The sequence below is a fragment of the Nelumbo lutea genome, chromosome 6 (assembly GCF_056320005.1).
Source record: "Nelumbo lutea isolate HS-2025 chromosome 6, American lotus-T2T, whole genome shotgun sequence".
Classification (NCBI taxonomy): Eukaryota; Viridiplantae; Streptophyta; class Magnoliopsida; order Proteales; family Nelumbonaceae; genus Nelumbo; species Nelumbo lutea.
In genome coordinates this window covers 8242510-8264595 of record NC_142689.1, presented here as the reverse complement: position 1 = coordinate 8264595, position 22086 = coordinate 8242510, and the positions used below count along the sequence as shown (strand labels likewise).

Genomic DNA, 22086 nt, shown 5'->3' with positions numbered 1-22086 from the left:
TCCTCCGTGGAGCCTTAACTCAGAAACATCCACATCCCCTAAGTGATTTCACTATACACCGGCCTTCATGGACGCAAAATCCACTAGCGGCGGTCCGACGGTAAGTGGTCAGTATTCTTCTTCTTTTTCTTCCTCCTCTTCTTATTCCTCTTCTTTCAATCTTATTCATCTTCCTCTTTTATGAGTTCATGCTTCCTGGAAGCGAACTCTTTTATGTAAGCTTAGTTCCAATGCTGAATGTCCTTCCAATTTTATCAATGTTCTTGATGAAGGATGATTTGACCCAACCTATGAAACGGTGACACGTAGACATAGACTCAGCATAAGCGACAGCTCAGCATTGAGGCCCAATACAACCAAGTAACGGGCCCATAAAACAGCTTGCTACATCGTAGTGCGCAAAGGAAGGAGCTCGTCACAACGTGAGCTCCGGGTTCCCCGAGCTACCTCTAAAGGTATATTTCGAGGCAACTTTAGTTTGCGAGCTAAGAAAACTAGCTCGCCCGAGCTCCCAAGCAGACAAGTCATCCCGAGGACCAATTCTACTTAGGGTACTCCTGAAGTATTCCGAGCTCGCTGCAAAGTAGCTCGCGAATGGGCCGCATGAGCATTCCTCAGGAAGCTTCTATCTGACAGGCCGTACCAATCAGACTGTGCCACGTCCCTTATTGATGGTGCAGTCCCTGTCCTTTCGACAGTCTGCACACACGTCTCTCAGCAGGCGGAGGCGTGCCTATCACTTTGGAGACGTGTCACTCACGCGGGCGAGGAGTACGTCACAACGGCCACCTGTGCAGCCCTGGCAGGTAACGACTGTGGCAGGGGTCCAGTGGTGGTTCTGCCCGATCTCGCAAGAGCACCCCTATAAAAGCCCTCATGGCAGAAGAGAAGCTTTCTCTGGAGACCTCTAATTTCTCGAGTATAGTGATAAAACGCGACCTACACTCTTAGCTACCGACTCTTCTTTTCCTTCTTTCTTGCGTTCTAACTTAAGCATCGGAGTATTCCCATCGGGAATCCTTCCTTTCGTCTTCTCAGGTGCCGTCTGTTGCCAGGGAATCCTTCCTTTCGTCTTCTCAGGTGCCGTCTGTTGCCAGCAAAGAGCCAGTCAGCAGTTAGTTAGGAGTGTCCGGATCGTACTGCATCAGTTCTTATTAATCTTTTTCTCTCTCTCTCTAACAGCTTGATTAATGGCTGCATCTCTTTCTAGTAGCTTTATTAGGAAGAAAAATAACAAGAAGAGGATTTGTTTCCTCTGGTATCTGATTTTTCCCTTTTGATTTAATTGCTTTAAAAGTAATTAGTGATAAACCTTTTGATTTTTCCTTTGATCTCTAATTTCACAGCTTATGTCTTCATCATCTCGTATTGTCAAAAGCCTCTCTAAAAGCCTTTTCTGTGAAAGCCAAAAACTGGTCTGAATCATCTCATTGATTCTTAAAACAGTGTGCAGATGCCAACAACATGGAAGCTTGTTATACCTTTGCCGGTGGGATGTGAGATGTTTATGGGTTAGGGCTCGGTGGAAGAGAAGAAGAAGAAGAAGAAGACGAAAGAAAGAAGATTCTCTGCTTACCGCTAGACTGTCGCTGGTGGATTTCACGTCCACGAATGCTGGTGTAAAGTGAGATCGCCAGTGGGATGTGGGATGTGGTATGTTTCTGGGTTAGGGCTCAACAAAGAGGAGGAAGAGGGAGTTTGAATTGATTTAATGTTTTTTTTTGTCCTTTTGTATCCGGTTCAACCGTATTCCAGTTGCTAACGGTAGAAAGCTCGCTAACAAAGACCAAAATTCAAAATGCTACGTGGGTGCATAGAACGTGGACTCTAACTATAGAACTGTTTTTAGAGATATTTGGTTTAGATGTAGGTTATAAATGTAAAATAAAATTATCATGAATGCCATGTAAAGCTTAAACCTCCCCTAAAATTTCACCTAAATAATGAAATATCCCCTCACTTTTCAAATTAGACTTGAACCTCCCCTATTAAATGACATCAGCAGACATAAATAGGGGTGTCGATTGGACTGGATGTGGTCCAATCCGATCCAGTCCAATGTGAGTCCATTACAAATGGATCATGTCCAATCCAATCTAATGAATAACTTGGATCATTTTGAACCGGTTCAATTTAATGTTTGGACCATTCAATTTGTTCAAATTCATTTTACTTTAGATTGGGTTTAACCCAAACCCAGTCCATTGACACCTATATTCTTATCTTATATCAGTGGACAAAATATTGACTTAATCTACCCAAATTCAATATAAATTTATTACAAACGGACTAGGTCCAATTCAATCTAATAAATATTTTGGACTGAATTGGTCCAATCTACTATGTTTTTTTGGTTCGAATAATCCATTCATCCAAAACTGGTCAATTGGACCACTGTTTTCAAAATCGGACCAGACCGTACAGTCGGACCAGAAAAAACGGGAACCGATCACCTGATTGGTTCCGTTTTCCTCCAAAACCGTTGATTTTGGTCAGCAAACCGTTGAACCGACCAATTAACCGTTTGAACCGTTCTAACAGTTTTGACCGTTTCTATTTTTTTTAATTTTTTTTGTCAAAACAAGATGACTGTTCGAATCGAATAATCAGACCGTTTGAACCGATAACCGGACCCCTGAGCGGTTTGGTCACCGGTTCGTTTTTAAAATCCATGGATTGGACACCTTTAGACACAAACTTCCCATCCTTTAAACTCTCCTTCCGTGTTTTTTAGCACATGATATCATGTGCTGTTGATTTTTTTAATTCCAATGATACCCTTTATTACCTCTTTGCCTTCATAGATTATCTTATGGGGATACAAACCTCTCCTCACCGATCAAAAGCAAACTTGAACAAAATACCTTATTTTTATAAATAAGGTATTTTGTTAGTGGCTTTAATCCCCAATTTAAGCTATTTTCTGTAAAGTGGCTTTAATCCCCAATTTAAGCTGGGATATATTAGTCAATTTACTTTTTCTATTAAAGATAACAGTTTGTAAATCTAAGAGGGAGGTCTAAGTCCAATTTGAAAAATGAAGGGATGTTTCAATATTTGGATGAAATATTAGGGGAGGTTTGTCTTTTACCCTAAAACTTATATATACACACATTTACACATGTGCTTTTACTCTAATACCATCTATATCTTTACCCTTTAATTTTTACGGAAAAATACGCTGCAGCTCATTGCAGAATTCTAAATTTCAATAGACCTATAAAAATTTAAAATGTCAAATACCCCTATTTTGTACATCACATATAAATTAGCATCAATTCCAAGTTGACACCTACCCAACTGTACGTTGAGCCTAAAAATTCTGACACTGGGATAAACGTCATTCTCCCTAATTTTATTTGCACATAAATAGAATGATGTTAAATGGGTCAACATCATTGTTGTTATTCTTAAATAATTTCTGGTCATGTACAATTCTTTTATTATGAATATATACAGTAACTTAACATTTCTGATAAGGAAAATTTTAAATAATCCACCATATAGCTATCCGCCGGGTACCCATATAGGTCCCAGGTTGTAGACCACTTGGACCCAAAACTTGATAGATCTTCTCTTCATCAAACATATTTGAAGACCTGGGAAAAATCTGATTTGGGTAAAGATGCTGACCTGGTTCATAAATAAATGTGCATAACCATTTCCAAACCAGATTCTGGTTTATGATTGGGATCATTGGGTCTGACCCGATAAGACTTATTTTATAATTGAGAACTGGGGTTCGATTATGATACGGGAAAAACTTGTAATATATATCATGCCTTTCTGCCAGCAAAGATTTGACAATAAACCTACTTATATATTTGATAAATTGACACATTTAGACATCATAATATAATATTATTTTGTCTTAATATATTATGATGAAAGAGAAAAGCGGGTATTAGACTTTAGAGCTTTATAACATGCCAATATAAGTATACTTGATTATGCAATTATATATCTATGATGTTGAAAATACTTATCAAAAAAATATCTATGATGCTGAAAAGACATTATACAGCATATGGGAAAAGATTTAACCAACCAAAAGTTCAAAGTCCTCTGTGAATTTTAATGAATACCCACTTAATTAATTATCTCTTTTATGATGTCGGTTGATTGGTTATAAATTTTTTTCGTATCGTATTTTATCGATGTCATAATCTAATCCCAGTTGGTTTAGGTCTTTATGGATTTGGAACAACTAAAACCAATCCTTATTTAAACATATAATGCAGATTGTAGACACAAAGCCCGTGTAATTGAGTTAATTGGTTTGGGTATGTCCGATCTACCTGATCTATTGACAACTAGGGATGCAAATGGATCAAATTCTGACCTGAATTTGAATTCGATCTTATTTTGTCGGATTCTAATATGTCCCCCTATTGGATTTTTGTATTAGAATAAATTGAATTTAGATCACCTCTATCTCATCTGATATTATATATATATATATATTATTTATTTATTCATTTATAAACATATTTATATTTTAATTTTGTATTTTTTATACAAAGAAATATTTACATATAATAAAAATAGTTGAAAAATAATTGTATTTTTTTTGTTTTTTCTTTATATAAACTATTATATTATTTCTTTTAATATTTTATTAAATTTTAAAGAAATTAAATCAGATTGTGTCATATTTAAATATCGAATATCCTTAATAAATTCAAATTAATCGGATATAAGATTTATAATACCGGATTCAAATAAACTATGTTTTCAATCCAACCCAATCCGTTTGCATTCCTATTATCCATCGACAGCCCTACATGTTATATTAGATCTGTGCTAGTACCAGTGATAGTGGAATTGTCGGATATCTCGGGTATGAGAGATCCATTGCCACCGGGTTGGGAAAGTACAGATTCAGTGAACGACGAGTGCCGACAAAGGCAGAAGAGTCCAACGAGAACTGGGAACGAAAAGCAAAATAACTTACAACTATCAGTCTATCACGTCGTTTCGTTTCATCCATTTTAAAACCTGAAACGGGGGGTTAGCCTTTACGTGTCATATGCCTTGAGCTTGCATGCTCTCTTGTCTCTTTTCCACGAAATATAATATATAAATGTTTTCGTATTAAATCTTTTTTTTTGGTGATAGAGTTTTCGACTTTCGTATTAGATCAGCTGTTTGGTCTGTGCTGCCTTGAATTCCAAACAAAGCAATAGCCCAAGAAAGAACCGAGTTCTATAAGATTGAAGAAAGGGACATTCAACAACAAACGCAAAGGCCCAAGCACGAACCAGACAAAGATGTCTCATCTCTCCTTTTCAAATACACTTCTATTAATTAATCTGTTACAAGTAGGTAGCCACTCCGGTCCGGCCATGATGGGTGAGATAGGCCAACCTGGTTTGAAGGTACCAGTCGCACTGGATTCGGAATTTGGACTTAAGAGTTGTCATTGGTCAGGTGGTCTACCTGATGGAATCAGACTGGTTCTAGTTCTGTCCTGATTATAAATTGGGCCGGAGCCAATTTTTGCTATTCTAGATTAGTTTTAGTTAAAAAACACTTGTTTTATCAACATATAAACAATTTATTATTTAGAAAGATTTAAAAAAACTGATCTATTTTGGGTCAAACGGGTTGATTGTTTGTTCTAAATGGTCGGTCCATGATGTTTTTAAAACTTAGAATAATTAAAACAAAAATAACTTAAAACACTATCCAGGTTAGGTTAAACGGTTTAATGATTCAACCTCTAACTTGAGGTAAGGTAAAAAAAATGTAACAAAGTACCCATTATGGTTACTAAATTGAGCTAAGGTGAAAAAAAATGTAATAAAGTGGGTCCTTGGCTCTCCGAAACTTGAACTAAAATGTAAATAATTCCTGTCTAATTAATCTGCCTCCAATGCCCAAAATTAAGAAAAAAATTATTTATTTTTCTTTAAAAAATCTATACAAGATTCAAACCTTCTCAAGCCAAAAAAAATGTAACTTCTCACCCCCACCACCCCCCCCCCCCCCAAAAAAAAAAAAATTAATGTCATTTTTATTAAGATTATATCATCAAAAATGAAATTTCATGTTATCATATTATATGAATATATGAATAACCCAGAAGACAAGATGGTCACATTACAACTCCTCCATTGTGAGATTAAATTGTGTATGCAGGTTCTTTGTGGTAGGCCTTACATGCACCCTACTCTGCCCCGTAAAAAAATTGTCAAAGTATAACAGAACAGGGTATATATAATTGGTTTCGTTCTGGTTCGTAATTTAATAATTTGGTTCCCGACTATAATTGGGTTGGGACAGGTACCACCCTGTCCCGGGCCAGTCCGATTCATGACGGTTCTATTTGAACTCTACAGCGTGGTCCGGTTTACCTAATCCGGCCTGATTGGGGGATCGAAATCGGTCCACCGAAAGAAAAGGCCGAGTGCGTCGGGGACCGGAGTCGATGTGAACGTGACCAGAAAAGAACGGGATATGTCCGCTCCGCTGTTTCGTGGGCGTGTGTTTTTGGAATCTCTCACTCACTAGTTTATCTCAATTCACAAATCACAACTTTAGTCTGTACATGAATTCTGGACATTTCGCTCGCACACGCACGCACACACACAAAGGTAGATGCCAATGTGCCACCTCCTTTTCTTTTTCTTTTTTCTTTTCTTTTTCTTCTGCACTGCACAACTCCTACGACCAGCACTTGTTGCACCAGAAGCTGGAGTGGAACCCCACCATTGAGGCAATTTCGTTTTGTCGTCTCGTTTTTTTTTTATTCTGCTGCAGTTACTTCAAACTGACGACGAGAAGAGAGAGAAGGACGGTGGGTCGATTAGATAGGGAGAAGAGAGAGAGAGAAATATAGAGGAGGAGGAGGAGAAAGAGATCTTTTTAGTTTTGATAAATGGGTTCGTCATCTGGGCTCGGGAACAGCTATGATTACTCCTTCAAGATCTTGTTGATCGGAGATTCGGGTGTCGGTAAGAGCAGTCTACTAGTTAGTTTCATCTCCAGCTCTGTTGATGATCTCGCCCCTACCATCGGTACGGATTCCTTCTTTTTTCAGAGAGAGAAGTTCTTTCTTTCTTTCTTTATTTTTTCTGCATTTCTGGGTGGGTTTCAATGGAAATCTAGTAATTCTGCATTGAACACTAGATGTGGTTTGTTTTTCTTTTTTTTTGTAAGCCCGGTGTTCTGTTGGGGATGATTCATGCATGGAGTGGAGGCGTACTGTTTGGTTACTGCTGGCTCTGTTTCTGCTGTGTTCATGATCCTTAGAATAACTGTTCTTATGGTAATTATCATGAAAAAAAAAGATAAAAGTTTATTACTGTAGCAGTTGCAGAAGGGGACAAATATTCATACAGAAACTTTCATGCAATTTGACAGGATAGACTAGCACTAGGTGTCTTTTGTCAAGTGGCAACATTTGATCCTGATTTCAGAAATTTCAGAGGGCTGAGATGCACATTGGCTTGGGTAGCATTGGGCAAGCTTTGGATTCTCTGGCCATTTCTAACTGCAATTTGATTTCTTAACCTGGCATCTTAACATTTCTAACTTATGGCATGCCTGGTTCAAGTGTAGGGGTTGGGGCTTGCGTCACTGGGTATTTTTTATTTTATTGCTGGCTGGTTAAGAAGTTGAAACCGCCGGGGGGGAGGGGGAGTGGTTTCCTCAATGATTCAAACAGGGAATTTGTACAGATGTGCGATCAACACACTTTTTTATAGTGCTCTGCATTCTTTTAATGTGATTCCTGATTTCACTTGGCAACAGAAATAAGGAATCGCAAACTGATTAAAAAAATAACTTCTTGATCCTCTGTGTAGTGAAGCGGCAATTTTCTTAAGTACCAAAGTTTATCTAAGCTGTGATGTAGGGCATAGTTTGGAGTATATAGGATAGAAATAACAGAAGAATAAAAGATATTGTGGATGTCAGGAGGTGGGGTTTAATATATGTTTTATTATTTAAGTGACTAAGAGCCAGTTACTAATTGAGCCTAGTGGTTAATAAGTAGCCAAAACTAATAAAGTAAGTGTAAAGAATGACTGTACTGATGATTTCTTATAGACCGGTGCTTTGTTGAAATCATGGTTTAAAGTATTGATACACCCAATATGCACGAACAGGTGTATCGGGTATTTTGATGCTAATTACTTTTTTTTAAGGTTTTTTTCTTTCAATATTGCTTCAGGGGTCGGTATTATGCATATCTATCCCCTGAAACACCCCAAAATCTGAAACACCCCTTATTTGGGTATTGGAGACCTGCAGATATGATATGATATGCCCGATACAGGACATATCATGTTGATACTTTAAACCTTGGATGCAATGGCATATTTGATGAGGAGGATACTTGTAGGTTAATGAGCAGCCAAAAACCAAAAAAAGGAAGTATTCAATATATCTGCTGACTGCTCAGTTTTTGTTGTTAAAATCTTACAATTTACGATACGGTTTGCAATTTGAATCATAAATCCCAAGGGTTTCGATTTGAATCTTACGTCCAAATCCTTTTCTGCAAAAATCTTACGATTTTTGTTTGAATCCTATGATTTGATTCATAAATCTTATGATTTATACAATTCACTACGATTCAGATAAAATTTAATTAAGAATTAGTTCTCTACTTTGTTATGTTTTTGTTTATATTTAGTTTTGTCAAGGGAGTTTTTTTAAGCCCTTACTAGAAAATGATTTATTTACGCTATTAAGACTAGAAATTGAGTTTATTTTCCATCATATGTAGGTTAAAAAGCCATTATATGTGGATTTGTTTGACTTTTCAAGTCAAACTTGATTATATCATCTCAGGCTTCTATTGTATAAGTGGTAAATTCTATTATTTTAGGTACATATATGGTATATATAGATTAAAAGTAGGGTAAAGTCACTTTTCTATATATATTTAGTCTTTTAATATATATATATTTAATTTTTTGACAAGTTTATAAAAAATAGAAATAATCTTATGATTTACGATACGATTCACGATTTGATTCGATTCAACTTTCTTTATGATTTACGATTATGATTTTCAAAACATTATTTGGCAATGAGATATCTTTTAGGAAGCTTCTCTTAGGCCATAATGCTGAAGTTTTGTTATTGGATATGTGAATTTTAGTGTTTAAGAAGTTCATATTTTTTCTTTTGATAATACAGTGCTGATAGTACACAAGCACAGGTTTGCATGTACTTGTTCATTTCTCTAATAAATTACCTTGCTTTTTTTCAAAAAATGAAAAAAGTACAGAAGCACAGATATGCTCTATGTTATCTCCTTTTTTTGGTTTATACTTTCTATTTTAAAACTTGTTATTAAGCAACCAAATCTTTTCTTTACAACTTCAGTTTTTCTTATCTGTCTATTTATATGGTGAACTTTTGATGTTGTTCAAACCATGTACAGGTGTGGATTTCAAGATCAAAATGCTCACAGTTGGTGGGAAGAGATTGAAGCTAACGATATGGGACACAGGTAATGGATGATGTGATTGTTTTCTCCACTTGTTTTCAGTTCAGTACTTTAGTACCTTCTTGGTTCTATTGGATTTTCTTGATAGTTGATATTGATTTGCTTGGTCTATGTAAATGAAAGGTTCATGTATTATGAAAGAAATCTGTTTTTTCCCTCTTTCTTTTCTGAAATGTTCTTTAGTACTGAAAAGTCAAAAATGAAAATTCTTTCTGAATTCTTTTTCTTATAATCTAGAAAATTTATCAAGATGAGAAATATTAAAATATAAATCTAATGAGAAATATCAAATCGCTGTTCACTGAAAGGCGATTCCAGTTCTGCCACCCATAAAATGCTACCTCCACAGCTTCCAACATGATCTACAGCTGTGGATCATTGATGGGAATATGAGATTGTTCTCTTGAGATGACAATCATGTTTGAGATTTGTGGCTATAGATCAGGTTGGAAGCTGTGTGGGTAGCAGATCCATACTTCTAAAAGGAATAATTTGTTTTATCTTTTATATAATTGATGCAAAACGCTATGTTTTCTATTTATACAGGCAACAAGACACTAATGTTTTTCTTGCCAGCTACTTACATCTTTGATCTTGCACTTCTAGCTTCATTTATTATTTTCTGGGTATAGGCTTTAGGATTTTTCACATAGAGTTTTGGAAAATTTCAGATATTATTAATATTACCAATACAATCTTTTGGTACTGATCCGCATTGTATTGAAAAGGTAGCAAAAAGGACAGGAGTTGATTTAGCAATAGGAAAATGCATCTGATTTCTCCTTGTGATGATAAGTGCCATACAATGTGTTGGAACCATGTAGCATTGAGATTGCCTTGTGAGCAAGGTTAAAAAAATCGTTACGTATCGGTCCGTATTGGCCGATACGTATCGCATCTGGAGCACCCCGTACGCCCCTACAGAGGGTGTATCGGGGTTTTGACTGGTTCAGGGGGTGGAGGAACCTTAAACCCCTGAACCGGATTTGAAAAAAAAGTTAAAAAAATAAAAAAAAACAGTACCGATACTCAAGGTTCAAAGTATTGATATGATATGAGTTTCGGTCGTATCGTATCGGTACTTAGAAACGATAGATACATACTTTTTTTTTTAGTTTTTTTTTTCAAGTTTAGTTTTTTGGGAAGCTTATAAGATATTTTTTATTATTAAAAAAAAATTGGGGGTCTGAAACACCTAGAAACAGGCGTTTCGGACCGTATCTTTTTCAAAAGATACAAAACGATATGCCCCGTATCGGGCGTATCGTATCGATACTTTGAACCATGCCGATACTGCACGATACGCCCATACTGGCGTATCGGGCGTATCAATATTTAGAACCTTGCTTGTGAGGTATTTTGCATTCTTGAACCTTTAATGGTACATGAAACTTGTTTTCCCAGGCTACAAAATTGATAGAATGATATATGTTGGTGAATTTCACATTCCCTCCCCTTTCTCTATGGATAATGGGGTGGGGCTGGGGTTATGTCGCTAGGCTGGTTCAATGGATCTCTGAGCCTGACCTGGATTTGGCTGGGAAAGGCCTAAGATTGAGGGAGTGTGGTGTATAAATGGTGGTTCACATTGGAAAGAATGGTATGCAATAGTATTTTGGGCATAACATAAATTCAAGAGATCATAAGAGATATCGCTACAGTGAGGGTGGCCACTAGATACTCAGGGAGGAGTCTAGAAGCTTTTCCACAGATGACACTGAAGAACTGGCATCTGGTAACCTCTTTATCAGTCTCAAAATCCATTCTTTTTTATCAGGAAAAAAGATTGATTCATTAATTAAAAATATACGGGATTAAGTACAATCTGATGACCTAATGTTGTCCCCAAGAACTACAGTCAGAATTAGAAAGGGGCCCAATATAGACACTGCCTTGCAACCCCTTGTTTGGCTAAAGTACCTGCTATCCCATTTTCACTCCTCCTGATCCACCTGAATACAGCATTTATATCCTTTTCTAATCTTTCCACTTCCCTGAAGATATGTTTAAGGGTCCATGGGATATGTCTGTAACATCTTGCCCAAGATATAACAACTTTTGAATCCCCTTTCACTTCCACCTGTCGAAAACCCAATTGCTTTGCCAACTGGAGCCCCTACAGTAAAGCCAGTACCCCTGCCTTTGTTGAATTTGTAATGCCAATTGACCCTAAATATAGAGCCAATATCTTACATTCCACATTCCTGATTGCTCCACCTATTCCTGCCAATCCCAGGTTGCCCACAGAGCTTCCATCAAAATTCAATTTTACTTTGCTAACCTCTAGCAGTTTCCACTTAAATCTTAGAATTTCCTTTTCTCTAGAGGACTGTGCTATTTCCTTCCATGCCCTTAGGATGTTAGTTACTGAGAAAAGTTTAAAACCGTCTAGGGTTTTTATCCACAATGCAAGCCTCACTTTTATGCTGTCAATTACCTCTTCCAAAGTTCTACTTTTTTTAGCAAAAAATCTGTTATTTCTTTCCTCCCACACTCCCCAAGCAACAACTGCCTTTTCAGATCTCAACATTATTCTCCCTCTCTTCTTTTGTTGCCTCAAGAAGTTAGGATTGAAAACGTCTGTCACCTCTTGGGGAGGGTCCCACCTGCAGCCAAAGAGAGAACAGAAAAATTCCCAAATACGAAACACCAAGGAGCAGGAGATCAATAAGTGGGAGAGGGACTCTCCAATATCTCTACAAAGAATACACATATAAGGAGAGGCAGGTGGGAAGCCTCCTTTTCTGTAGCAAATCACATGTATTTACCCTACCAAGGAAAAGAGTCCAATAGAAAGCTTGAATTTTTGGTGGGATAGGCTTTCTCCATATTTCTTTCACTAGGAGAACCACCTTTTCGGAGCCAATAAATGTAAGATGTCTGAAGAAAGAGGAGCAAGTGTAGAGCCCATTTTGGGAAATTACCCAAAACCTATAATCCTCCAAGTTTGGGTCTAAGAAAACTGTCTAGAAGGTTCCAGGAAAATTGTCAGGGAATTGATCTTTTAGTGGTGACTCCCCTACTACCCAGAGGTCTTCCCAGAAGCAGATTCTATCCCCTTTTCCCACACCATATTAGATGAAACTAATAAACATAGGGTAAACTTCGTGAATAATTTTCCAAGGAGAGGCTGAAGTTAAGTGATAAGCCAATTTAGCATCCCAACCATTACAATCTAGACCATGAATGCTTGCAATTACTTTGTGCCACAACCCATCTCCTTCAAGGGAAAATCTCCACAACCATTTACCCAACAAGGTAGTGTTCCTATGAGCAATGTTTCCTAACCCTAGACGCCCTTGTTCTTTTAGCTTACTAACTTGTTTCCACTTAACTAAATGTTCCTTTTTTTCCCTTCCTTGGTTCCCATAAGAAATCCCTCATGTACTACTCTAGTTGTCTTGCTATCCTTGCCTGGATGCGAAAGGTGGAAAGGAAGTAAATGGGTAGATTTGCTAGCGTGGCCCTAATCAAAGCGATTCTTCCCCCTAAGGACATATAATTTCTCTTTTAGGAGGCTAATTTCTTTGCAAATCTCTCAACCATTAGCTTCTAGAATCCCTCTGCCCTCTGCCCTCGGGGTCCCCCCTCCACAATGTTTCCTGAAACTGAATTTTGATGGGAGTAGTCAGGGCAACCCAGGGCCCTCTGGGTTGGGAGGAGTTCTGAGAAATGAGGTTGATTTCCAAGAAGATACTTGCTTTCCCTTAGTTGCATTGTTACAATCAGCTTCAACAAGGGAGATAAGTTCTTTTCTGCTTCACAAATCCCAATCCATGATGCAGCTAATCTTAGAGGCCACGGCATATTCCCTTTCCAATTATCTTAAGACTTATTTAATACTGGGTTGCATCATATGGCTAAAAGAATACCCATCAAAATTCAGCAAAAAATAACTTTCGTAAGAAGTGGTTTACAATGAGAGGACCAAACCATCAATATCTCTCTCCAAAGGTCTTTAGGAGATAAAACCCTTTGATAAATCACAGAACTTTACAGCGAACTCTACCCTGCAACAAGGTCATTTTGATAAACAATAGGGCCCCAATGATTAAATAATGTTGAAACTTCAAGCCAAGGAACTCCTTGGCTTTCCGGTTTCCCACATAAAGCCTCTGGTGAGGTCTTATTGTCTTCAAGAGTCTTTCAAACCAAGGAACATTTTGTTTTGTTAAGGATGCAATATTTTTAGTGCTTGTGTCATATGTAACATGTTTTTCTGTGTCACTTCATTATTAATTAAAAGGAAAAAGAAAAATAAAACGTAATATACAGGAAAAGAGCATCAGACTGCTACATGCATTATTTATGCCTATCATTCTTTTGATCTAACAGCAAATGCTTAATTTTGCTTATGCTCCCTAAAGCTAGCCTATAAAAGTAAAATGCCATTCTGGAAATTGTATAAACATATAACAATAAATGACATTCATAGTTAGTCATTTAATATGGTTTATACCTTAATATTTAAATTCAATAGACTTACGCTTGCTGCAAGGACCAAGATTCTTAGTTAAAGCGAAACCAGTGGTTGCAGACCTGCACTTCTCTGTTTTTTGTCTAGAATGCCAAAACTAATGTGGTCCATTTTTTAATTTTCTGATTTTCTTCTTTCATATTGTAGATATTACTCCCTAGTCATTTGCCAATAAAATAGGTCACATTTGTTTTTTCAAGTTTAGTGAGAATTAATGACTGATTTATGATGTTGCCATGTTTTGTTAAAGCTGGACAGGAAAGATTCAGAACATTAACAAGCTCGTATTATAGAGGTGCACAAGGGATCATTCTTGGTATGCCATTTCTAACTTAAAACTATCAAGTTATTTTCTTTCCTTGTAATCATGCTCTAGGTAAATGTTATTTGTATTTAGCAATGATTAGTACTTACTACTACAGCTTAGTCTTCTGTCAACCATTAATGTGTCTGAAATAGCAAATCTAGAAGCAATCTCTCTTGTTCTCATCTTAGATTGGATAATAGTCATGTTTTTAACAAAATTGGTAACACTGGCATGTATAGAGCTGTCTTATATTAATTATTAAAATAAGAAAATCATGCTAGAATTGGAAATCCCATATTAAGCTAATGGGTTCACCAAAAATTGTTGAGATTTGGTGGAGCACATAGGTTCTTCAAACAATTGCAGATATCGTCTTTCATCAAAATTCGTTGCATGGTATCCTGTATAATGCTGGCCTGCTGCTCATCATTGCATTGTTAGGATTATGATGTGGACACCGGCAGCAGCAGCAGTAATTTAGTGTTCTCAGCAGCAGCAATTTAGTGTTCTCATCCTATCTTATCTATTCAGTATTCTTGCCTTATCTGCTTTCAGTAGTAGGGATTAGTAGGAGTCTTATCTATTCAGTGTTCTTATCTTATCAGTTCAGTAGTATGGATTAGTAGGGAGTCTTATCTTATCTTATCAGTTCAGTAGGATAGTTTAAGGGAGTCTTATCTTATCTTATTAGTTCAGTCTTATCTTATCTTATCAGTTCAGTGGAATAGATTAAGGGAGTCTTATCTTATCTTATCAGTTCAGTAGGATAGATTAGTAGGGAGTCTTCCTAATTAGCAAGGAGTCTTCCTAAAAGTAGGACTCTTATCTCTTGTAATCTCCTATTTAAGGAGCTGATTTTATTCAATAAAGGCATAAAAAATTTCAGTCAAGAAAGAGAGCAAAGGAGAGTTGGTGATCTCTTGAACAAATCACCTTTAGGGCGGCAAGATAGGTTCTTCAAGAAAAGGGAGGAACAAGGGAAAACAGGAGGCTTTCCCCGTGGACCTACCCGTGACGAGATCCTATTCTTGGGCCCATAACAGATTACCTAGTTTAAATTTTAGTTCTCTGGACAACAGTGAATATTGTTATCCCTTTGATCTTCTAGGGGTCACCAGAAAGCTTCATGCTCTGGGTTGTTTCTCATATCCATCCCCATAATTTTTTTTTCATTGATAGCATACGATCATATAAAAGATCAAAGAAGTATGTATGAAGTATCCAAGTGCATGTAAGGTTAAATAAATGTAAGATATTCTCTAAAAGAAAGCATAGATGTCCCGGACCCCTGGCACGTTTTGTTAGTTGGGGAATCCCATATTATAGACAGAATAGTTTTGGAATTGTATTACTATTAGATAAAGATATGAATATACAGAGTTATTGTCTTGAACTTATATTTTTTTAATAAACTTTTCTGGAACTTATGATATGTCAGTGTTTTAAACTTTTAATGGGATTGCTTCAGGCACACTTAGGCCCACAGACAAGGCTCATCTTGTGGGGTGTGCCTCACTTGAAACTTGGTGCACCTCATTTAGCTTGTTGCTGTGTTTCGATGTATTAACTTTGAATCTGGTGTTGAATATGCATTTTACTATATTATAGGTTGTACTTATGATTTACAGTTTAAACAGTAGCCCGTGTAGGACCTGAATGTACAAGGCAATAACCGTTCTGTTAATAGTGACATGAGACTCTAACCAATTGAGCTAAAAGATTTTTTATATATTTTATTTCTTTCAGAATTTATATTTTCATATATTTTTATTATTAATTTTTTATTCTTTTCCCCCAAAAGTGGTGCCTCACTTTGGTCAGGCATGTACTTCACTTTGTGCCTTGCACCTCAGGCTATAGGAGCCCCTTGCATTTTAATTGTGCATCTTACTTTTATAACATTTGCATGCATATAGAGTAGATTTTTATTTTGATAAGTAACTGATAAATTTTATTAAAAATCAAACAGAGAATTCAAAAATACAGTACACACACGAGAACAAGAGGCTCCCATCCAACTGGAGCTCCAAATAAAAGAAAACCAGAACATGATAAATAAAACCGATACAGATTACAAACTAGAACCCAGCCCTGGGCATCCCCATTCCACATGGTCCTTTAAAACTCCTGCTTTTGCCAATGCATATAGAGTAGAATTTCCTGGGAGTGATCAGATTAAGTATATAGAGTAGAAGTTTGGTGTGCCGTACTTTCTTGGAGCATAACTGGAGCATTCTTTATCTCTTTTTCTTGGATAGCTTACTGTGTTTCTTCCCTGTTGTTTGATGAACAGAAAATGACTGATTTTTAATTTACTTCTTATTTTAGTTTATGATGTGACACGGCGAGAAACCTTTACAAACTTGTCCGATGTATGGGAAAAGGAGATAGAGATGTACTCCACCAATCAGGATTGTATAAAGGTGCTTGTTGGGAATAAAGTTGACAGGGTAAACTCTATGCCATTTATTTGTTATTTACCATCTTTAAGTTCCTTTTCTTGATGTTAGCTTGTGCTTAGTGAAATGACAAAGGGATTTCTTGTAAAACCATTTGAAGACTCTTTCCTGATGGACCTTACTGCTCACTGATGTGGGCTGAATCTTTGTATTTTTTTTATCCTTAATGACATTACTGACACTCTAGCTAGGGAGGGAGTGCACCAAGCCTGGGACTTAAGCCACAGGGTTGAATGTACTTGTTACCTTGTTTTTCTCATGCTTGTTTGGACAGGTTAGTACTGTATTTTTGTGACCTGGATTTTCTGTCAAGGTGTAGTTGTTTCCCATCTTTGACCTTTAATGAAATTCTTTGTTGTTATCGAGTTTTTTTAATAGATAACTGGAAAGTTTTATTGATTTGTGGATAAAGAATAGTGGATATGTACAGAAGTGGTTATGCCAAAGCACCCCACAGTTACAATGGGAAGCTAAAGTTCCCTCCCCAGAATACCTTTTCCTTTAGTTATTAATAAAAAAGTGGCTGACAGTGTTACAATGGTGGTTTATTTTCTATTGTTCCTCTCCACTTACTCTTAAAACTTCTGAAAATCTGAAGATTTGCACTCTCTGGCTACCAAGCCAATTCCTGTGGTAAAAATAAAAAATAAAAGGACATTACCCAATGTTTGTCCCAGCTATTTGGGATCTTGGGAGGGGTGTGCTGGATACAAACCTAAGCTTTGGCATTTTTCTTTGCACGATGTGCCTAATCTCAGACTCAAACTTGTGTTCTCATACTCAAAGTTCAAAGTATTGATATGATATTGTTTCTATACTTTGTCTTTATTAACCTGTCAAATCAAAACAATAAGAAGAAATGAGAGAATTGTTAGTTCAAAACTTTTGATGTGTGGTTTTCACATATGGAAAGTATTGATACCTTGAACCATGCTTGTCAGCCCAAGATTTTATCATTACACCAAGCAATGGCCCCTTGCGGTAAAAATGATGGTAAAAGTGAAAATTTTGAGGTCAGTGGTTGTTTCAATTTGCATATATAAATTATATTCAATCTTATGGTTTGCAAGGCAGTAAGTTAGTGCTTTGCAGCCTAGTCATGATCTTTAACAAAGTAGACCTTGAATTTTCAGTACATGTTGCATGTTACATGGAACATGTCCTGCTTTCCTATTACTTTATATTGAAAAGGAAGAAAACGGAAATAATCATATATTTCATGTATAAATGAACATTAAACCATTGAGTCTGACTATGATACTGAAATGGCATGATGGCTAAAAAGCTGATAACTAATCGACCAGAATCATAGAAATAGTAACCAATCAACTGGTATTCATCAAAATTCAACAGGGAGAGGGGTTCTGATTGGTCAAACTTCTTCTGGTATCATACCCTTCTGGCATCATAGGAATTGCCTAAATCATTCCTTAATGGTAACAACACATTGAATCATAAATTTCCATAAAGCATTGTCCATTAAATTGTGCATTTCCATATAACAAGATCAGTTGAAGTCTTGAATAGTGCATTTGCATGAAGCAAATCGTGAGTATTACAGAAAGAATCAAAGAAGCATGAAAACATATCCCATTCTGTCTTTTTTGATCAGTGCATTGCCCTTTTGTCTTACCAACGTAAACTGAGCCCCTGTGCTCGAAGATGAAGAAAGCTAAAGCAAATTTATCTAGCTGGCTTGATCAGTTGCCAAGTGTAATGAACATCTTCCTATTCTTTTTCCTCTTCCTCCTGTTTTCTCTGAAACCTTGCTGTGGCTTACTTCTTGCAATTGCAGAATCCTCTTTACACCTTAATCATTTTATGTGTAAAATGAAATGGTGTAGTTCACATCCAAGATTAATACTCTCCCTTTTAAAACCATCAGGGTAGGGTATCACCTTGCCTCCTGAAAGAATGCCTTGCCGTGGTATGTTGTTAACTATACTCTCCTCGAGCTCTATAGAGATCACATGCCTTCCCTAAACAAAATTCCATGTGTTCTGTTATGAGAAAGTCTTATAGACCAAGCATATGGGGAGAAGTACAATAAAGATTGGATGCAGTGATGCATCAGAAAGAAACAGTGAAATCCAAAAAAGCACTTTTGGGAAGACTATTCAGCAGTCACCCCCCCCCCCCCTTAAACTTACACCCATCGTTCCATACCCTACACAGGAAGACCAGGCTTCAGTACAACTCCTCTTACCTCTGGCTAGTGAACTCATTGGCTGATCTATGGATCCAGTGGAATGAGATGCTACCTGCAATATTAAAGATTATCCTCTTAAAGAAAATGTCTGACATCCAATGCCCTGTACCTCTTGATGGAAATGGCTGAGATCCCATGGCCTTGAGGATCCTTCTTCACTTGCATTCAAGTGAGCCTTGCATCCCACGGTTTGGAGCTCATTGAGGATCTCTCTTCTTTCCTGGACCAGAAGGTCCTTTGTTTCCCATAAAACACCCATCAAAGGACTGCAGTTTGGGGGGAGGGGGGGTAGTTCAAGTATTTGTCCCCTATTTGTCTATTTCTTTGTTGTTAGATTATCCAGTCATGTGATTCTTTAGCCAATGGAGGATCTTGTGGAGCTAAGTGTTTTTTAATGCTTCTGACGTTTGTACTGATAACAAAATCATTACCACCATCATCATTTTAAGCCTTATCCCGACTATATGGGGTTGGCTACATGAATCCTGTTTCGCCATTCCATTCAGTTCAATGCTTATCCATTGGTACTGATAAAAAATGCTTCTGAAATTTGTGATAGACACATGGGCATGCACAAGTATCTATTTATTTAATCTGTTACATTTGATTGCAGTTTACTAGTGGAGGTTTGATTTTTTCTTAGAAGTGGTACAATGTTTTCAGGAAAGTGAAAGGGCTGTAACTAGAGAGGAGGGAATTGCTCTTGCACAAGATTATGGATGTTTATTTCTTGAATGTAGTGCAAAAACTCGAGAAAATGTGGAAAAATGCTTTGAAGAACTTGCTTTAAAGGTAAATCTCTCAAAATACATTCTTTCTTTTCAACCAGCCAGAATGTTAGATTTAGTGTGATTTCGGGAGTCATGCCAATTAGTAACCCCCCCCCCCCCCCATGTGGTTGGTGATGCTCAAGGTAATTAATCTGGTAAGAGTAGTTACTTTACTTTGATTCAGAAGATGTTCTTTTACTGTTTGTAGAGATATGGAATGATTATAGAATAACACATCCAAGTGACATAATTTTAGTTGTATTTGGGAGATGATGTGGTGATGTTGGACAAGGTAGTGGTCCTACAAATTTCAGTGGTTGGCTTTGCGAGTGAAGGAGGAGCTTTGGTGATTAAGGATCATGGATGGAGAAACAAGTAGAGAGCTTGCTGTCACAGTAAACAGCAAATAGAGATCACTCAGAGGAAGAAATAATTGAGAGGGAAAAAAATCTGGCAACAACCAGGAGTCACTAAACCAAACTTATTTCATCAACCAACTCTAATTTTCTTTTCTTTTTCAATTACAATGACTCTATCAATAGACTCACCATAAGAACTTTGAGTCCTTTGACAGACTCCAACTTGGACTAGGAAACTGACCCAAGGTAACCCATAGGGGCACTCCATTAAGAACTCTAGTTCCTAAAAAAACACCAATTGTATAACACTTAACCAATTCTGCAAAAAACTAGCTTAATGATTGTAACTCATGATTTTACTATAAACAGCAACTATGAGAACTATTATAAATATAAGTCCAAAATTACCATAAATAGCCATTCCAAAATAACAGTAAATTTCTGGGAATCTTAAAACCCCATTCCTAAGTCACCTATAACTAGAAAATAAATTTAAAAACTTAGAAATACAAAAATCCATGTCAGCCAAAACTTCTGAAATTGGTATAAGTTAAAAATACTCTAAAAAATAACATGAGCATATAATAATGAATCGGACATCAACTACTGATAAAAAAATCAACCAACCTGTCAGGATTGGTGTAATATGGCAGAGCATGCCATGGATTGGCCTTAATATGAATTGTCAATTGGTGCAGGTTGAGTGGTAGAAACATTGAGGGACTCTGGCATTGGTGTGGTTTATGGAAGCAGCTTGTGTTGGGTTTTTGGAGCATCTCCTTGAGGTGCTAGACTCGTGGCTGAACCCCTGTAAATCCTGGACTCAGTGATGTGCTTTAGGTTGACCGATCAATTTGGCTGATCAAACTTTGGTATAAGCAAAAGGGGAACACCCTAAACAGTGTGCTAAGTTGGGGGTTTTCTTTAGTCAAATGTGCAGGAAAGTGAATTTTGAAACTTAATGGTTTGGTTTGACTTTGGATATAGGTGTAGATTCCAAGCATTATGCTATCCATGTGCATCTGGATTTCATGGATTGTGCACATGCAGTTTACCTTGGGAGTGAGGTATACTTTGACCATCTGACCTGTATGAGTGTCAGGGGCCTCAGGGCATACTGCTGCATACTGAAGCCTGACAGTTGCTACTCGCTAATTGTGTATCTAAGAGGATTATGAAGAAAATGGTTTAAACAGTTAAAACCTTCAAAGATACTGATAGGGCTTCGAAAGTTCAGCTTTGATGAGAAACAATGTTTCTGTGTAATGACAGTTAAGTTATCATAATAAGCTGGGTTGTTATTTTAGTAGTTTTCACCAGGCAAAAGGGATAAAAGAAGTCTACAGATTTACGACAAAGTTATGAATACCTTAGTAGTTTATATATTATTTTCCTAAATGAAGTTTATTTCGTAAGTTTGTTGCCCTATGTGTTCTGACCATTTTGGATTCTTTTTGCAGATACTGGAGGTTCCTAGTCTATTGGAAGAAGGATCTAGTGTAGTAAAGAGAAATATTTTGAAACAAAAACAGGAGAATCAATCACCTCCTAAGGGTGGTTGTTGCTCTTGAAATGTTGAATGGTGAGGCCAATATTAAAGGCTCTCCTAGAAATCAAATTGGAGGTGCTGTAGCAGCAGTTGTAACACTAATTGATGGCCAGAACTTGCAACAATCTTCATGGTGAAATGATGTAAATTGTGATTTCTTTTCTTAAATCTTGCTGTTATTGTTGGTGGTGCTATTGTTGTTTTAGATTTTAATGTCTTCCTGGGTGTTATTTGGGTAATAGAACGCCAATCAGATCATGTAAATAGAAAGTGACAATTGATTATGTAAACCAAATGAGTGTAATTTGTTTATTCTGATATGAGATGTATAAAGCATGAACCATTTCTCAAGGGGTAGCCGTCTTTATTCTTTTAACATTATAGTTGACTGGTACTGGTAGAATGATCTCCTTGGTTGCATTAATCACCGGATGTGTAAAAGTGGAGTTGGATGTGAACCATGACCATGAAAGTGCAGCGCTGGACAGACATG

General features: G+C 36.9%; 1 protein-coding gene across 1 annotated transcript; it reads left to right on the top strand.

Annotated features, from left to right (window-relative positions):
• The first annotated feature begins 6429 nt into the window (after window positions 1–6429).
• Window positions 6430–21944, top strand: LOC148847163 (ras-related protein RABC2a-like). The gene is made up of 7 exons (XM_088950685.1): window positions 6430–6596; window positions 6763–7019; window positions 9398–9466; window positions 14191–14256; window positions 16576–16697; window positions 19579–19707; window positions 21505–21944. The coding sequence occupies exons 2-7, from the start codon at window positions 6881–6883 to the stop codon at window positions 21613–21615; spliced, it is 636 nt and encodes a 211-aa protein (XP_088806811.1). The 5' UTR covers window positions 6430–6596; window positions 6763–6880; the 3' UTR covers window positions 21616–21944.
• Window positions 21945–22086: the final 142 nt, after the last annotated feature.

Excerpts from the sequence above, each read along its gene's own strand:
- LOC148847163 (XM_088950685.1), top strand. The coding sequence starts at position 6,881 with ATGGGTTCGTCATCTGGGCTCGGGAACAGCTATGATTACTCCTTCAAG. Across the intron at positions 7,020-9,397 it reads TGATCTCGCCCCTACCATCG|GTGTGGATTTCAAGATCAAA; the intron begins GTACGGATTCCT and ends AACCATGTACAG. Across the intron at positions 16,698-19,578 it reads TTGGGAATAAAGTTGACAGG|GAAAGTGAAAGGGCTGTAAC; the intron begins GTAAACTCTATG and ends CAATGTTTTCAG.